General features: G+C 38.1%; 1 protein-coding gene across 1 annotated transcript; it reads left to right on the forward strand.

Annotated features, from left to right (window-relative positions):
* Positions 1-15,926: 15,926 nt before the first annotated feature.
* On the forward strand, positions 15,927-17,288 carry LOC107790300 (xyloglucan endotransglucosylase protein 1). The gene is made up of 3 exons (XM_016612216.2): positions 15,927-16,301; positions 16,390-16,583; positions 16,677-17,288. The coding sequence occupies exons 1-3, from the start codon at positions 16,026-16,028 to the stop codon at positions 17,080-17,082; spliced, it is 876 nt and encodes a 291-aa protein (XP_016467702.1). The 5' UTR covers positions 15,927-16,025; the 3' UTR covers positions 17,083-17,288.
* Positions 17,289-18,407: the final 1,119 nt, after the last annotated feature.

The following is an 18,407-nucleotide window of genomic DNA, read 5'->3' on the forward strand; positions in this document are numbered from 1 at the left end:
GCATCTGCTTCTACGTTTTCTTCTCTCTGGATGTGTGTGATTGAACACTCCTTGAATAGTGCAAGCAAAGTTTGAACTTTAATCACGTACTATTGCATGTGTTCCTCCTTCGCATCGAAAATCCCATGGACTTGGTTTACCACCAGTTGGGAATCACCTTTGATTTCTATGACCCTAGAGCCAAGTCCCTAAGCCAGTTCAAGTCCTGCAACCAAAGCCTCATACTCGACTTCATTGTTAGTTAATGGAACAATTTTTATGGCCTGCCTCAGGGTCTCCCTGAAGGCGTGATTAGGACCACCCCTGACCCTTTCACATTGAAGGCTTCATCCGTGAATAAGGTCCAAACGCTTGATGTTATTTCTGACACCAGTACCGCTTCTATAGCAGCCAGGGGTAATAACTCGGTACTAAAATTGGCGATTAAGTTGGCCAAGACTTGTGATTTGATTGCAGTCCTAAGCTTGTATTCAATATCGAACTCACTAATTTATACTGCTCATTTGGCCAATCGGCCTGACAATTCAGGCTTGTGAAGAACACTCCGCAAAGGGAAGGTTGTCTCAACGACTATCTGATGGCATTAAAAATAAGGTCTAAGCTTTTGAGAGGTGACTACGAGAGCTAAGGCCAGTTTTTTGAGGTACGAATAACAAGTCTCTGCTCATAACAAAACTTTTCTAGCATAATAGACAAGAAATTACGTACCTTCGTCCTCCCGAACTAGAACGACAATTATTGCTACCTCCGAGACTACTAAGTATATTGGCAGTTGTTCACCTTCCCCCTGTTTTGATAATAATGAGGGGCTTGATAGATAACATTTTAGGTCTTTCAATGCCTACTGATATTCCAGAGTCCATTCAAAATTGTTCTTCTTCTTCAGAAGTGATGACATTTTTTCGAGGACCGTGTGATGAACCTGCTTAATGTGGTCAATCTTCCGGTTAGAATATGTACTTCTTTTACGCTTGTCAGCTGGTCTGGAATGTCCTTGATGGCTTTGATCTTATCGATATTTACCTCGATCCCTATTTGTGAAACCAGGAAACCCAAGAACTTACTGGAGCCAACCCCGAATGCGCATTTTTCTGAGTTGAGCTTCATTTTGTGTTTCCTCAAGATATTAAAGGTTTCTTGAAGGTGCTTTAAATGATCACCATCATTCAAAGACTTGAACAATATGTCATATATATACACTTCTATTGTTTTACTTATTTCCTTCTCGAACATCTTATTCAGGAGCCTTTAATAGGTAGCTCCAGCATTTTTAAGCCCGAAGGGCATCACATTATAATAATATGTGCCGAAGTTTGTTATGAATGAAGATTTTTCCTGATCCTCCGGGTTCATCCTGATTTGATTGTACCCCGAATAGACATCGAGGAAACACATTAACTCGTGCCCGGCCGTTGCAAAAATCATTTGATCAATATTTGACAATGGGAACTAGTCTTTAGGGCATTCCTTATTCAAGTCTTTATAATCTACGCACATTCGAAACTTGTTATTCTTTTTCAGAACTACAACTACATTAGATAACCATTCGGGATACTTCAGCTCTCGGATTGAACCGATGTCAAGAAGTTGAGTTACCTCTTCCTTAACAAACCTATTTCTGACCTCGGCTATCAGGTGTTTCTTTTGCCTTACTAGAGTGACGCTCTGGTCCAGGCTTAGTTTGTGCATGACCACTCTAGCGGGATACCTGTCATATCCGATGCGACTATACAAAGCAGTCAAAGTTAGCTTTAAGGAAATTAATAAATACTTACCTGAGCTCGGGATTGAGCCATGTTCCCAAGTAAAACTTCCTCTCCAAGAATTCCTCGAATAGAGCCACTTGTTCGAGCTCTTCTGTTGTGGATTTGGTCGCGTTTGTCTCTTTTGGTACCCAAAAGTATCTTGGCACCTAGTGGTATTCCGAAAAATCCTCGCCCTTATCATCTTCACATTGCATGGGAGCAGGCACTGGTTCCTGTAATTACTATTTGCCAGGCTCATTTCCTTTACTGCAAGAAATAACACTACATTTATTTCTTTTGTTGCTGGTTGATCTCCTCTTATTTGTTTGATTCCCTCCGGGGTTGGGAATTTCAACAGTTGGTGATATATTGATGGTACGACCTTCATCTCATGTAACCACGGACTACTAAGAATTATGTAGTAGCCATGTCACCGTCCACCACTTCAAATAAGGTGGTCTTCGTGGCCCATTCGTCGTTCGTGGGCCAATTTTGAAGGTCGTTTTGCGGTCAACTATGCCATCGCATAAGCGTTTTGAGGGCTGCACATCCGTCGCAGAACCAACATGAGAAAAATTCGAAGGAAGATACTGTGGTGCATTATGCGACGGCATAACTGATCTGCGGACCGCAGATCTATCGCAGACTGGACCAGGATAACGCAGTTTTGGAGGTTCACTTTGCGGGCCATAGACCTAATCTGCGGTGCACTCTGTGACCGCAGAGTTGACTTTGGAGGTTCCATTTTCTGATTTTATAAACCGATCCTATTTTTATAAAACAACCTTAGGGTTTGTTTTAGAAGGTTCAAACTGCTATTTAGAGATAGGAGAGTGCTCTAGAGTGAGAGAAGGAACCCTTAAGTTATTTGTTCATCAATCCTTGCTCAAGTCTGGGAGAATTCATAAGGAAACCTTGCTAGTTGTCTTCTAAAGAAGTAAAGTTCTCGCCATAGCTTTCCATATCAAAGTTGGGGTAAAAGATGGGTAATGGGGAGTGTGATTTATGCATGCATGTACCATCAAGGTTTATGGGAAGGTTTTTGATCTCAAATAGGTAAACATTGTGTTGTGAGATGAATGAATCCAGCATAGGAGAACCTTGAAATCATAGTGCACACCAAGTGCTTGATAAAATGTTTAAATGAACTGAATCCACGAATATCCTCCTAATTATGGTTCAATTTTGTTATGTCTCCAAATAGATTGAAGTTGCTAGAATTTCCAGAACATTGTAGTAATTTAAGGAAAGCTCAAGCGAGGTATGTTGGCTAAACTTCTCTCTTAGAATTGAATTCCACGATATTATCATAAGTCTCAAGTATAATGGGCCAATCTCTTATTTCTCACGTCCTGAGTTATTCATTATATATTTGACTATTCTGAATAATCTTTGTGTTGAAAGATATATGTTCGAAATGTATACCGAATGCTCTTATCATAATACGTTATCCTTCAGGAATATGTTCAAAGTATGGGTTGTGTATTAAAATGTTATGACCTCGAGTCGTGTTTCAAATGAAAGTTATTATGCCAAATTGTGGAAGAAAACTCAATGTGCTTAAGACACTTAATTGCTCATATGTTTACTTAAAGTTGTGCTTAGAAATGCCTTGTTGTTGATAATCCATGATGATATTTTAAAGTGAAAGAGGTGGGCATGAAATATGAAATATGGCGGACGTGCCAAGAATAATATTACATTTGTGGCCACTAGTGCCAATGAAATAAAAAGACGTGTAAAAGATTATGAAATAAACTGAAAAACTTTATATAATGAACATTTTGGGAGTATCATTAGTCACCAAGGAAGGGTAGGTTGAAATAACCTAACCCTGAAACTACACGTACCGGTGTAGGAGTGATTGTAGGTTAAATGCCCAAATAATTGTGTGGAGAATATTCCCCTTAATTGGGATGAGACTGATTTGTTGAGTTTGTTTTCCCTTATTTTGGATGAGAGGATTACTAGTGGAATTTGATGTCGATCCTCACAATATTGTGGTGAGACGGCCTAGTCAAATGGGTCAAGATCGGACGCCATGCCGTGCACATAGTAGTGATTGTGATTTTGATTGGATGTCTTTGGGTGAGAGGGCCTAGCCAATCAAGCCGTGATCGAACTCCATGCTAAAGTCACGGTGCTATATCGGTACTAAAGATCTCCCAACCTAAAATAATAAAATTTACTTGAAAACTTATCTTTCTCCTAACTTGATGCTTTGATATTGTTTGAGGCTTCTATTGATGCTATGATTGTTTCTCCTTGTATTTTTACTCGTTCTATTGAGAGGGTGTTTAGTCTTACATACTAGTACTATTCCATATGTACTAACGTCCCTTTTGCCGGTGGCGCTGCATCTTTAATGGATGCATGTGGTTTCACAGGAAGCGGCAGTGATCAGTAATAGCGGTACACCCTCTTCCCAGCTAACTTGGTGAGCCCCACTTCATTTTGGGGTCGTGTATCTTTTGTTCCTTATGTATTATGTTTTGAGGTATAGCCGAGGCCTTGTCACCGGTACTATTATAATACTCCTTTGTTTCTGTTAGAAGCTCCATAAACATAGTATGGGTGTTTCATTGGTATTGGGAAAGTCAAACTAGAATGTTCTATTTGTACCACAGGTACCACTTCTAAACTATGAATGTATAATGTAATATTTTGGAGACTTATAAATGACGTGACTAATGGTAATGAATTGGTGTTGTTCACATGATCTTCTCATTGTCTAATTGATGAAATGTATCATCTCTTTATTCATGGGTAAGTCCGGGTAGAAGGCATTATATAGGCTTGCTTGACTGGGTTATGTCGGTTGAGCGTCGGTCCACTCCCCGAGGTCGGGGCATGACAGGGTCAACCAAAACACGTTTAATCTTGAAATCTAGAACATTAAGAGAAATTACCAGGGCGTCGTTATGTGGCAAAAGAAGTCTGTTAACGTCTTCCTCTGTAAAATGATGTCGTCTTCAACGACTTCTTGGGGTTTCTTGTTATGGGTCACCGATACCATTGTTTTCTTTGCCACCAAGAAGGTTACACCATTGATTTCATTCCCTCCGAAAATCATGTCGGTAGTCAACCGATGAGGGTCTTGCCATATATTTAAGGGTTCTGCATTGTCCCAGCTATAGCCATAATTGTTCTTGGCTCACCGCTTAAGAACACTCTAAGATGGCCATTCTTCAACAACGTTGCTACCTCCTCGGGCAGATACCGGCAGTCCTCAGTTCTATGGCCGTAAGTCCTATGATATTTGCACCACAAATTGGGATCCCTTAGGCTGATCGGATCTGATTGGCTTCGAGAATCGTGCTTATTTGATATTCCTTATTGCCGATACCAGCTCCATTACGCTGATGTTAAATTATAATCTGATAACGTGGGATAAGTGGAATCTCAGGTCCCCGGCACTTCTTTTCTTGTAACGATCTATTTTTCCGGCCACGGTCAATTCTTCGTTCAGGAGCGAACCTATCCAGGGACCAGAACCCTTTGTTGGCGCGTCTTTCGACTCTATCATAAGGGAGGAAGCGGCCTTCATAAGACTGCCGGTCTGCATCAAAATCATCTTTCAACTTATCTCGGTCCCATCCCCTGGTTGATGTCGAGAATCCAAGTTGATCATATTTTATCCTTATCATTAATTCATATCGGTCAAAATTGACCTCTCCCCAGGGGTATTGTTATCAACTCTTCGAGCAGTCTGATTTGTAGGAACGTCGGGGCAAGGGGGGCTCTTCTGTTTGCATTGTTTGAAGCGCCCAACAATGCTTGCTTCAATTCCGTTATGACCTGGTCCTGCCTTGAGAGATAGCCCATGATGGCCTTCTGTTGCTCTCTCAAGATCCTTACTGTTTCCACAATGTGTTCATCTTCTGCGTCATCGAAAGTTGGCTCCCGCATATGTCGTGGGTACTATAAACCACGGACCAGGGTTGCCTCGTCCCACTCGTTACGAGTATTACTAATTGAATCCTCGTGTTGAGGTAGGTCCTCCTGTCCCTTAACGTTGTGTGCGACATTGACATCGTTAGCTGCTATTTTCAGTTTCTGCTAAGAAACAAAGAATCAAACAAGTTAGTAATAAGCACATGGATCAACCCAATTACACAACTGTCTAGGCCCCACGGTGGGCGCCAAACTGTTTACTAGTAAAATGGTACAGTTGAATGTGTTACGTGGTTTATATACAAGCGAACTAATTTGATCCAAAAATGATAAATAGATTAGATTAAAAATAAGACTTAGCATTAAAATAAAAAAAATGGTAGGACTGGCTCCGGGAATGATATCTCCGAGGATAGAAGTAAGAGCAATATAAAACAGAAAGTAAAGTTATTTTATTTATCTTGAGAATAGAATGTAGCATAAGCTTTGCCAAAGATTTCGTGTCCAACAATGGCTGTTGAACCTACTATTTATAGCTAGACCTAGGAAAACAAGATCCTAGGATTGAGCCCCTCTTAAATTACAATAAAGGGGGTCATTGATGAATATGTAAAGGTATGATATAAATATAAATATTCTCTGAAGCGGATGTCCATTTAATGACAGGAAATATTCCTCATTAAATGCCTCTCGATGACAAACATTCGATCCGCTCACATTGATTGTGCTCCCTTCGTGTCCATCGGATACCAATGGCAGTTGTTTTTGGTACTGGTTGTTACTCAGTTTATCTTCTGCCTGTCTTCGATTTCACGTGTCGCACTATCATTCAACCATTTAATATAAGCCAATTTTACCCTATAGAGTTAATTTTTCTTTTCAAGTGCCTCTTTTTTTTCCTTCAGAAATATATAGATTTAAACACTCCAAAAAATAGTAGTCGACAAATATATATTTTTCGAATGTAGGTGTTGTATATTTTTGACAATGTTCAATTAATTTCGATCGACTAGTCAATTTTAAAATTTTTTATTTTTCTTCTCTTCTTTTGGCAAGGTGTTTGTCAAATGCTTCTTTAACAATTAGACATACTCATTACTACTGAGTTTGCTCGTGTTTCACGCGATTATAAATGGTTTCATTAAATTTTACGAATTGTTCTTTTCTTAATACTACACATTACTAATCAAAGAGTACATATTTTGCAAAAACTTAAAAAATCTTATTTTTTTTCTTTCAAAAATAATGTAAGCTTACAAGTTACAAGTTTATAACTTCAACAAAGATAATGAGATGGAAAAATCTTGTGTCATATTATTTAAATCTGCATATATTCAACTTATATACTACTCACGAGAAACACACAGGGACAAGTTTTTATCTATATACTACTCACGAGAAACACACAGGGACAAGTTTTTATCTTTTACAATTAGTTTGCTAAACCTAATATGTCTTTCTCTTACTCTAGGTTAGCTCATGTAAATAATCATTTATAGATTGATAAGACGATACTCCAGATAAAGTTTGGAAGATTCATAATTTTTTCCTTGAAAATATGTGATGCCTATGGGTGTTTTTGGTATGGGGGAAAATATTTTTCAACCTTTTTATGTTTGGTTGGTTTAAATATTTTGAAAAATATTTTCCTCGTAAATTCATTTTCCTTGTCAAAATATTTTCCAAAACTATATTTCAACATTCTTCACCCTATTCTCCACTGTCACCCCTATATCCACCCACCCACCCTCTGCCCCCACCCCATTCCCAACCCTCACCCCCTAACATCGTCACGTCACTCCAGTCCCTAGACGCAGACGTACCACCCTCCCTCGTCCTTACTCATTTTATCTCATATAGTGCTTGTCTAAATTATATATTTTCCAAAAATATTTTTTGCTACCTAAATAAATATCAAAAAATAAGTAAGAGAACCACTTATTTTCCGTCGTACCAAACACACCCTATATTCAATATTTTTTAATTTGTAAGATGTGGATAACCCGAGTATTTTTGTCGAGGGAAAGGGAGATAGTTTTTCCATCATCAAGAACTTATCCCCGCTCTCTCGCCCCAAGTATTCTAAGCATCTTTCAGGGATTAAGAATGTGTTTGGTATGACGAAAAATATTTTTCGGAAAATATTCTTTCCACTTTTCACTGTTTGGTTGTACAAAATAGTTTGAAAAATATTTTCCTAGATATCACATTTTCCTGAAATTGGAGAAAAATGACTTCCCTATAAAAAGTTAGGAAAACTTTTTCCAAAAACTCCACCGACCCTCACATCTCACACCAACCCCTCCCCTTATCTCCCCTACCCCACCTCTCCCACCCCACCTCTTTCCAAAAAGGCTTTTAGATTTAAGTTTTTTTCCTTTTCCGTCACCACCCACTATGCTATTACCCCCCTCCCCCTGATCGAAGCCAACCCTGCATTACTATTGAGTAGCGAGAGAGATCGAAGCAGCTTTTACCCGATTAAGATCGGGATCGATTTCCACAGGGAGCTAGAAGTTGGAGTCGGATGTCTATCTAAAGTGGAGTTGTGTATTTGCTCTTAATTGCGCTTCTAAACATTTTGGATTTTGTTTTACTTCTAATTGTATAGAACTACAATGATCAATTAAATTAAAATAAGATAGGATTAAACTATTGCGAGTTGTTCAAACGATTAAAATGCACTAGGGTAGTGACTTTCGCCTAGGTGGTCAATTGACGGGTACTTGAGTCTAAGATATGATTGTCACATTTGGGGAGTATGATATAACCATTGCACGATTCTACTCACTCTACATCTCTCGGTAGTTCGAGTGAATTTGCCCGAATTGACTTTCTCAAGACCAATTAGGTATGCAAATTTGTACAAACAATCAAGGTTCAAGTTGGGTATTAACGCCCCAATTCCTTGTTGGACCAATTTCAGAGACTTAGACTCTCTTTCTCAAGAAGAGCCAAAGTCAACTAAACACAAACTAGTGTTTGCAACCACTAATTCAGCAATTAAACATGAAATTAGTCCAAATATCAAATACTCATAGACAATCAAGCATCAAAACATAAGACCCATCAATTACCCACACTAGGGTTGAGCTACAACCCTAGATTATGGGTCTAGCTACTCATAATTAGAGAAGAACACAAAGAAATAGATGAAGAAAAACTCATATTAATTAATTGCTAAATTAAACTTGAAGATTCAATGTTGAAATGAAGCTAAAATTACTCAAAATAGCTAAAATATTTGAAGTCATGAGCGCAACCAGTGTACAAAACTATCTGATGACCTAAAAATGGAAAAAGAAGCTATTTATACTAAGCTGAAAAATATGGACAAAAATACCCCGCGAGGTTAGTGCGTACCGCACAAAATCACGTGCGGCCGCACTAGAGCTCTGGACTTGAATAAGCGACTCTCTGAACTTGGGCAATGCGGACCACACAGAATCGAGTGCGGCCGCGGTGGCCTCCAGTGCGGTCGGCATGAAATGGAGCGCGGACCGCATTAGGCTTCAAACTTGGAACTGGCAACTCTCTGAACCTTCTCTCTACGGACTGCACTAAATTGACTGCGGCCGCATTGATCCCAGTGCGTACCGCACAAAACCTCGTGCATCCACATTGCCTTTTTTGCCTGAATAGCAGCCTCTCTGAACCTCACTTGTGCGGACCGCACAGAATGGTGAGTGGCCGCACTGGCCCTGTTTTCCCTGAGCTTGTATTGTCTTGGTACTTGTGCAAGTTTCACTCCTTTTTGAGCTGATCTTTGACATCTTGTCACCTTGTTGATCAAACCTGCAATCAAGCACAACTTGTGAGCCTTTTGGGACTATTTGTACACATTTCTAATCAAAACTTAAGCATGAAGGAGTATAAAATGTATCAAAATCCCTAGTTATCACTCCTCTGCTAGGGCAATCCCTCCCCTCCCCCCCTCTCCCCTAAATTTTTTTAAATTTTTTTTTGCATTTTTATTTTTTTCTATACCACCCACCCCGCCCCCAAAAAAATTCTTTTTAAAACCTTTTTGTTTGTTTTTTCCATTTTCTGGTTTTACCATTTTTCAGTTTTTCTGCACCACCCACCCCTACCCCCTCAAACCCCCCCCCCCAATTTTTTCCCCTTTTCTTGTGTTTTCATTTTTAAGTTTACATGTTCGAAATTTACGAGTTCCAAAGTTATGAGTTCGAAGGTTTATGTGTTTGGAAGTTTGCGGGTTTAGAAATTACAAAATTTTTCGGTTCGAAAGTTTACTGGTTCGGAAGTTTATGCAATTTGTGGGATCGAACAGTTGTTACTTCGAAAGTTTATGAGTTCATGTTTATTGTATCTAAATTATTTATGAATACTCTTGAGAAGTTATTTTTCTTAATTTGCTACCAAACACGGAAAAATGAGGAAACCACGGAAAATATTTTCTGTTATACCAAACACACCCTAAGAGACGGTTTTTTTTAATGATACTTTGTTGGCAAAATACATAGTTTATCCATCCACCTTGCATCCAAATCCCTGTTACATGCCTATTGACCACGGCTTTAACTTTACACACCAAACATTTCAAATGTGTGTCAATTACACACTACTTTTGACCAGCCTCTCGGACATTTGAAACACGACCAATGCGGCACGTTAAAAGTTATTTTCTGCCTCACCTGACAAATTACAACGGCTAATTACTGGAATTGGCCCCATTTTCCTAACCCTAACGCTCATTTCTTCATCTTCTTCTTATTAAAATCAACCATTTTTATCTTCTTCATATTAAAAGGAACCAATTTCAGAAAAACCCAACCCCCATCTTCACATTCCACATCTAATATTCAAGCTCGTTATATTTGTTCTATAAGTGCAATACATAAAGTAAGATAATTATTCTTCTATCAATTCTCGTATTAGGGTTCATATTGAATGGAGAATTCGGGTCCATTTTGTCGATGTGGAGATGCAGCTGAACTAGTAATTTCATGGAGTACAGACAACCCTGGTCATCGATTCTATGATTGTAAAAATTACGAGGTAACCTTAGATTGTTATAATCGTTATTTCAAAACTTTATAAGCTTCATTTCAAAATGTATGGATTTGCAAAAAGATAAGAAAATTGGGTATAAGTATTTCGCATGGTTTGATTCCCCGACTAACGAACACTTAAATCTAGTGATTTTAGGTCTACTTAAGAAGAAGAAGCGGTTTGAAGGGCATTTGCAAGAATCCAGAAAACAGAGGAATTGGAGGAGACTTTTTTTCTTCTTCTGATTTTAGGATTAATCATCATTAAGGCCATTGTATTTGGTAGTTCTGAGCACTACTATATAGTGTAATGATATTCCCATGTATCGGGTATTCATGTATTTGGCTAATTAAAGAGTTGTTGTCTATGAGGGTTATCCCCTATTTTATTAGAGATATATTCAAGCTCTTGTGTTATATTCCTATTTAGCTCATTGAAGTTGTTGGTCTTCTCTTGTGTTATGTTCCTATTTAGCTTTGGTAACCAAACATGGTAATGCAGCTTTTGTATAATCAAATATACCAGTATAAAAAGAAGACTTAAATATACTTCATTCCACAAAATAAGTGTTCATTAGTATACACCAAAACGGATTAGCAATACTTTACAAAATATAGCACTTGGTTGTCCATAGCAACACTTTACAAAACATAATACATTGTTATCCATAGCAATACTTAACAAAATATAAAGCTTAAACTACAACCAAAGTCTTCATTTTTTTAGTTTCTTCATTGATTGAGATGATGAACTAGATTGACTAAGATTGTGTTGTGATGTTGCAGCTCTTTGAAGTTGTCTTGTGCTTATGGCTATTTTGCCCATCCACCTCAAGTCGACACTTCTTGGTTAGTAAGCACATTCCTCCCCTGAAGCTATAGACCTCTTAGTCTTAGTTCCGGTGATAATGACCCTTGGATTTTGTCCTCCACTCTGCCAAAGTACAGTATACTTAGTTACAACATTACATTCAATAGAAGGAAGATACACTAATTATAACTTTATTTAGCTCACTTATAGTAAAAAAAGTGAACCCATTCCTTGCTTGGAACAACCCAATTCCACTACCTCTACCTCTTCCAACCCCTCTACCAGTTGCAGAAACTCCTCTACCAATTGCTGATTGTGAACTAGATGTTGCAGTAGTACTAGTTCCTCTTCCTCTTCCTCTACCCCTTCCAACAGCATATGAAGGTGTACCAGTTGGTACAGCATTTTCAATAGTAGTTTTTTTACTAGGGCATCCCCTCTTGTTGTGTCCACACACACCACAGAGGGAACAAGTCATCTCCATACCTCTCCTTGAAAGCTTCTCAGATTTTAAATGTTTGGTTTCTTCTCTTTTCCTATTTTTTTTGTCTGCCAGACATCTTTCTAATAGGGGGAGGTTCAATAGGGGGTGGCCTGAAGATGGCCACTGTTTCATACAAGGCACAAGCTGGATAAATGTTGAATAAGCCTTCAAGTAAGTGGACTTACGATACCAATATGTAATATGGTGAATAGGTTCCATGTCCTTGAAATGCATGCTAGCAATTGAAAGACAACATGGGATACCTTTTAACTGTCAAGCTCTGCAACTACATGTCATATTTACTAAGGATACCACATGCTTGTACTTAGGATTTTCAATCTTATAGCATGTTTCACCATTCCATCTTGGAGTACACTTCATAGACTTTGCCAAATTATCCTGGTAAACCTTCATTGCAATTGGGGAGATATCACATATCCATGTCTCACATAACTCCCTCATCTTACCTATCCTAATCATCAGCTTAATTCTGATTTCCTCTACATTGTGATGATTGTCTTATGTCTCTCAGCCAGAATCCAAGCATTTAAAGTCTCACACATATTATTGTTAATAATATCACACTTCCTATCACAATTAAATAAGCTCTGCACCAGGTTTCTTTTCTATAGTGGAGTAAGCTTTCACATATGCCATCCCCAAGCTTGTCTAGCATATCAAGTTGGTCATTCAATTCTGCAATAATAGAAGCTCTTGCATATCTCCAGAAAGTATTTCTCCTCTCCAATCCTCTCCACTCTTTTGACCAATTTGCAAGGATGTGCCTAGCACACAGTGTTCACACTCAAGCAACAATCCCTTACATCATTAATTAAACCCTAAAGCATTCAAAAAGACAATAGTTACTGAAGCAGAACAATTATTGTTAAATACTAAATAAGCCTAGTGACTGAAGCAGAACAGTGCTTCTGCATATCAGTGCTTCTGAAAATAGTTACTAAAGAAAAATATTACCTTCTGCGTATCATACATAATTGTAAGGTCTTTACCATCTTCTAATCCCAAATCTTCACTCAAACACTTCAGAAACCAAGTCCAATTGAATGAGTTCTCCACCTCTGCAACTACCCATGCAATTGGAAACATCTGACTGTTTCCATCTTTGGAGACAGCTACAAGAAGTTGTCCCTTGCAAACTCCTTTCAAGAAATATCCATCAAGGCCAATAATTCTTCTGCATCCTTCCAGCCAACCCCTTTTCATGGCATGTAAAAAAACATAGATTTTAGAAAATACCAATTTTTCATCACCTTGATCTTCTGCTTTCACCACTCATGTACTCCCAGGATTGATCTGCAAAATCATATCTCTATAGTCATAGAGTCTTTTGAACTCTTGATGCATATCACCAATGATTTCTTTCTATATCTTAGCCCTAGCCCTATGGGCAGTTGATCTCCCTATATAGAGGTCCAATTCTTGCTTTATCAATTTTCTCAACTCCCAAACCTTCATACCTGGTTGTGATATAATTCTAGTCTTGTATCTTTTTGCAAGATATCTTGAATTACACAACTTGTTCTTGTTGGTTGTATAACACTTATGCACTGGATTATATTTTTTTCACCTTAAAATTATTAGGTCTGCCATCTTTACTAGCTACTAGAAGTCATCCACATTTAGGTACCATGCATTTAACCCTCACCCTATATGGCAATGTACTTCTCAATCTGTACCCTTTTTTGAATTACATATTTGGTGACTGCTTCCCTTAACTCATCAATATTTTCAAATATCAATCCTAACTCCCATGTTATTTTCTTGGCAGTAGGATCAAAGATCAACCTCTTTTTTTTCTTTTTTCCCCCTCCATTTTCCTATTATGTTCTTCACCATCTTCACTTTCCACATCTGAAGTAAAGCTTTCAGCACCTGAAGAACTAAAGTATGGCTCATCAGTCCCAATTGGACCTTCATACCTATTTTGCTTACTACATGTACACAGCTCATCAAACCCAATGTCTACACCTACTTTGTCTATGTTTATATCACCCATCCCTTTAAGCTTTTCATTTCTTTTTCTCTTGCTTCTCTTCACCTACTCTCTACCTTCACCCAACTCCTCATAGCTATCAAATTGGAGATCACTGTCATCAGGAAATTCAAGTCAACTTCATCAGAACTATCAAAAGTCCAGTCTATTTCTACTTCTCCTTCATTCCCAGAAGCATCAGAAGCAATATCATCAGAAGCAAAACAGTTAGAAGCATCATCATCAGAAGCATTTCCATCAGAAGTAGCAGAACTGTCTGAAGTCTAGTGTATGTCATCAGAATCTTCATCATCTACCTCTTCAACCTCTTCGACCTCTATAGGCCTTTTTCTAGAAGCCTTACTACTACTCACACCTTCCCCTTTTTAACATGGTTATGTGCTGATAAAGGGGCAGCATGAGTCACATATATTTCTAGTGTATCCCTACCCTCTAACTGATTGCAAATGCCTAAAATGTCCTTATCAGTCAATACATTTACTAGTTTGTCAATCCTATCCATCGGAAAAAAAAACGAAATCCTATCTATATCCACGTCTAAAGTTAAAGATTGACTGCCCCGCATATCTACTAAAAAGACCACTAATTAACTCACCCCCGTGATACCATTTTAAAGTAACAATTTTAAAAGACATTGTCCCTGAAACAAGAAGACAACATGTTTCAATTTCACATGCAAACAAAGAATAAAGAAATCAAAATGGACAATAAAGAAAGAAAAAGACAACACAAGCTCAAAAGCCAAAGGTTTAAGTAGACAATGACAAGAGATTCCCCATAAAGATGTCTTAAAGCCCTAAAAATACTCCTGACGAAATACCCAAATAAACCCTAACTATTTTGACCCACCCATCTAAATCAAAACGATTGAACAATATAAAATGAGAATACTAACCTGAAAATGACGAAAGTAACGACAACAAACACCAGATGTGTTCTCGTCGGAGTCGCCTTCAAAGGTTAGGGCTGAAGAACATTTTGGTGAAAATAGAATTATGTTTGTTAATTAATCTGGTCGAGGGGTTGTTTTAATCGACCGGGTCGGATCTTTTTTGAGTCGGGATTAAAAAAGGGTCGGGTTGTCCATTTTTAATTAAAGAATTGTTTGTTTTTAATTTAAATAAGCGTGTGTTTACAGAGCATTGAATACTAACTAGGCTGGTCAAAAGTGGTATGTAATTGACACATATTTAAAAAGTTTGGTGTATGAAGTTAAACCCGTGGTCAACAAGTGTGTAACACAGATTTGGGTGCAAAATGGATAGGTAAACTATGTATTTTGCCTACTTTGTTTGGTGGAAGGTCAAAGATGAACGAAAGGAAGCAGGGAGGTTTGTTTTGTGCAAGAAAGCTGTCATGTGCATATATATGATAGAAATTAAGACGTTAGTGAGTTCATAATTAGTTGACCATGCAAAGAGAAAGGTAGGATCCGAGACAGGGCCAAAGGCACTGAACTATTATAGTCTATCTAAAGGGATCAGGAACATTGCAGCAAAAGAAAAGAAGAAAAAAAAGTAAAAGAAAAGTAAGTTTGACGTTACGCAATTTTATTGAATCGTCTCAGATACACCCTTAATGAGAGGAATGCACAACGAAGTCACAAGTAGCTTGATGACAAAATAAGGGCAATCACACGGCTCAATACTTAGCATAGTTGTGGACAAGCACAAGCTGTAACCCAAGGTTCTGTTTAATAGCTGTAACCCAAGGTTCATGATTATTAAAGCATGGGAAAAGGGTCCGAAGGAATCCAGGTTTTCTATCATTCAAATCATCTTACTTATATATATATATTAAACGCGTAAACGTCAAGTGGGGCCCTGCCAATAAGTATTACAACTCCACTAATGTTTCCAATAAACAAAGATTTAATTTCCAGCTGTTTTGCCAACTTTGGATCCTTCCTCCTCAATTCATGAGCATGGTCAATCATATAATTTGCTTAGTATAAATACGGATGCGTTGTTGAACAATTTCATATCATCAATCACCACACATTTGATTTCAGACATACCCCTTCTTCTTCCAACTTGAAAAAAACGTTGAGAAATCATTTTGAAAAATGTCGCCTCGTTTCTCTTTCAAAATGTTAATCCTTCCTATAGTCATGGCAAGTCTATGGGCAGCCGCCTCAGCTGGTAATTTTTATAATCTTGCAGATATCACTTGGGGCGAAGGACGTGGTAAAATAACAGAAGGAGGCAGAGGCCTCTCTCTGTCCCTTGACAAATTATCTGGTTCAGGTTTTCAATCCAAGAATGAGTATTTATTCGGAAGATTTGACATGCAACTCAAACTTGTCCCTGGAAATTCTGCTGGCACTGTCACCACCTTCTTTGTAAGTCATTCAACTTTTCCCTTACAAAAATGAATTAATTCTATTTCATGTCCAAGTTCTGTTGATTTACTATTGTTTCTTTCTTCAGTTATCTTCACAAGGAGCAGGACATGATGAGATTGACTTCGAGTTCTTAGGCAATGTTTCTGGTCAACCTTACACAGTCCACACCAATGTTTACTCGCAAGGCAAAGGCAACAAAGAACAACAATTCCATTTGTGGTTCGACCCAACTGCTGCATTTCACACTTACTCCATCATCTGGAACGCTCAGAAAATCATGTAAGTTCCTTATATTAATCTCAGTGTAAGAATGTTTGCTTGCAATCTCTCTTCTTTAGTACTGATGATGTCTGTATAAATTTCCATCTTCAGTTTCTTGGTGGATAATAGTCCAATCAGAGTATACAACAACCACGAAAGCAATGGCATTCCATTCCCAAAAATCCAACCAATGAAAGTGTACTGCAGCTTATGGAATGCAGATGAGTGGGCAACACAAGGAGGTAGAGTCAAGACAGATTGGACACATGTTCCTTTCACTGCTTACTACAGAAACTTCAATATTGATGGCTGCGCAGTTACATCCGGCACCTCTTCGTGTAAGTCCACTGATTCAGCCAACAATGCTAGGCCATGGCAAAATCAAGAACTTGATGCTAAGGGCAGGAATAGGCTACGATGGGTTCAAAGCAGACACATGGTTTACAACTATTGTGCTGATTCTAAGAGGTTTCCTCAAGGCTTTTCTCATGAGTGCAAGCGTTCGAGGTTCCTGTAATTAAGTTGCTGGAACAAGGAAATTGTGGCACTGCCTCGGCTATTTATTAAGATTGATTCTTCTCCTATTTGTGAATAATGAATATATGTACTGAATTCTTTATTTATAAGATCAACATCCTTTATTTTTTATGTAACTGCTAATGTATTTGTTTTGGAGCATACACTGCACATGGATCGGAATAAAATCTCTTTAGTTTCTTTTTCTCTCTTTTTAACCAAAAGACCGTCTCAGTTCTGACTCCAAATTAATTAGCAAAGTGAAATAGCTTGCTCTCTCATTATCTTGGGTTAACTAACAAATTAACAAAAACCTATTCTCAGAATTTTCTTACTAGTTTATAGGAAACCGCGCTGAAAAGAATGCAAATTATAGTGGTTTCCCACGAGCCTTTTTATGGAAAGGAAAAGGGAGAAATAATGGGGTTTAGATTTGGACGAACAGTTCAGGATTACCTATGTGAAAGAACTGAATAATTTCATCTTGAAGAAGCGAAGTTGCTTTAAACATAACAATTTACAAACCAGAACGGATTCCTCTTCATGAAAATGTGAGGGTCTGACATCTTATTTCTCGTAACACAAAAATTAACAAAAGCTACATTGTTTAAGGGGTAAAAGATATATACTTATAATGTTTACGATTTCCAACACACCTTACCACATACACACTTCTTTTTAAATCAATAGGACAAGATAGTGCCCTTGGTTCTTCATCAATTAAATGGCACATATCTTAGTTCTTATCATTTAGTTCAGAATTATCACGGGAGGGGAATTGAACTGGATTAGCAATAACAACCCTAAAAATAGCACGGCCCAGTTAATATTTGGATTGGTGCATTTGCAAAGTCATTAAAAAATAGTCACTATTTTGTTGAAACATGAAAAGTTTCAGCATAATATGCTGGACTATAGAGCTCATGCGTATAAACTTTCAACATATTATGTTGGAAATCTGATGTTTTGCTTAAAGTAGATATATTTGTGTGTATATCACCTCATATTTTACTTTTGTTTCGTGGATTTAGGATGTGAAATGTGTTGATTTATATTAATTTGAGGTGTTTTTATGTGTAGGAATAATCCAGGAGCAATCGGGAGCGAAATGTGCGAAATTAGAGCCAAAATGGACGAAAACGGAAAAATGGGACATTGCAGCGCCACAGGCAACGACCTGAGCTACCTGTGGCGCCAAAACCAGTAGCAAAAAATTCACAGCGCCATTGAGGGCGCCTAGCGCTGAGCAGGGTGCCAGCTCCAAATTCCTTCGGGATACGGTTATTTCGGCCCTAGACCTACCCAACAAGTATAAAAGCAAGACTA

Source organism: Nicotiana tabacum, chromosome 10 (genome assembly GCF_000715075.1).
Source record: "Nicotiana tabacum cultivar K326 chromosome 10, ASM71507v2, whole genome shotgun sequence".
In the NCBI taxonomy this organism is placed as follows: domain Eukaryota; kingdom Viridiplantae; phylum Streptophyta; class Magnoliopsida; order Solanales; family Solanaceae; genus Nicotiana; species Nicotiana tabacum.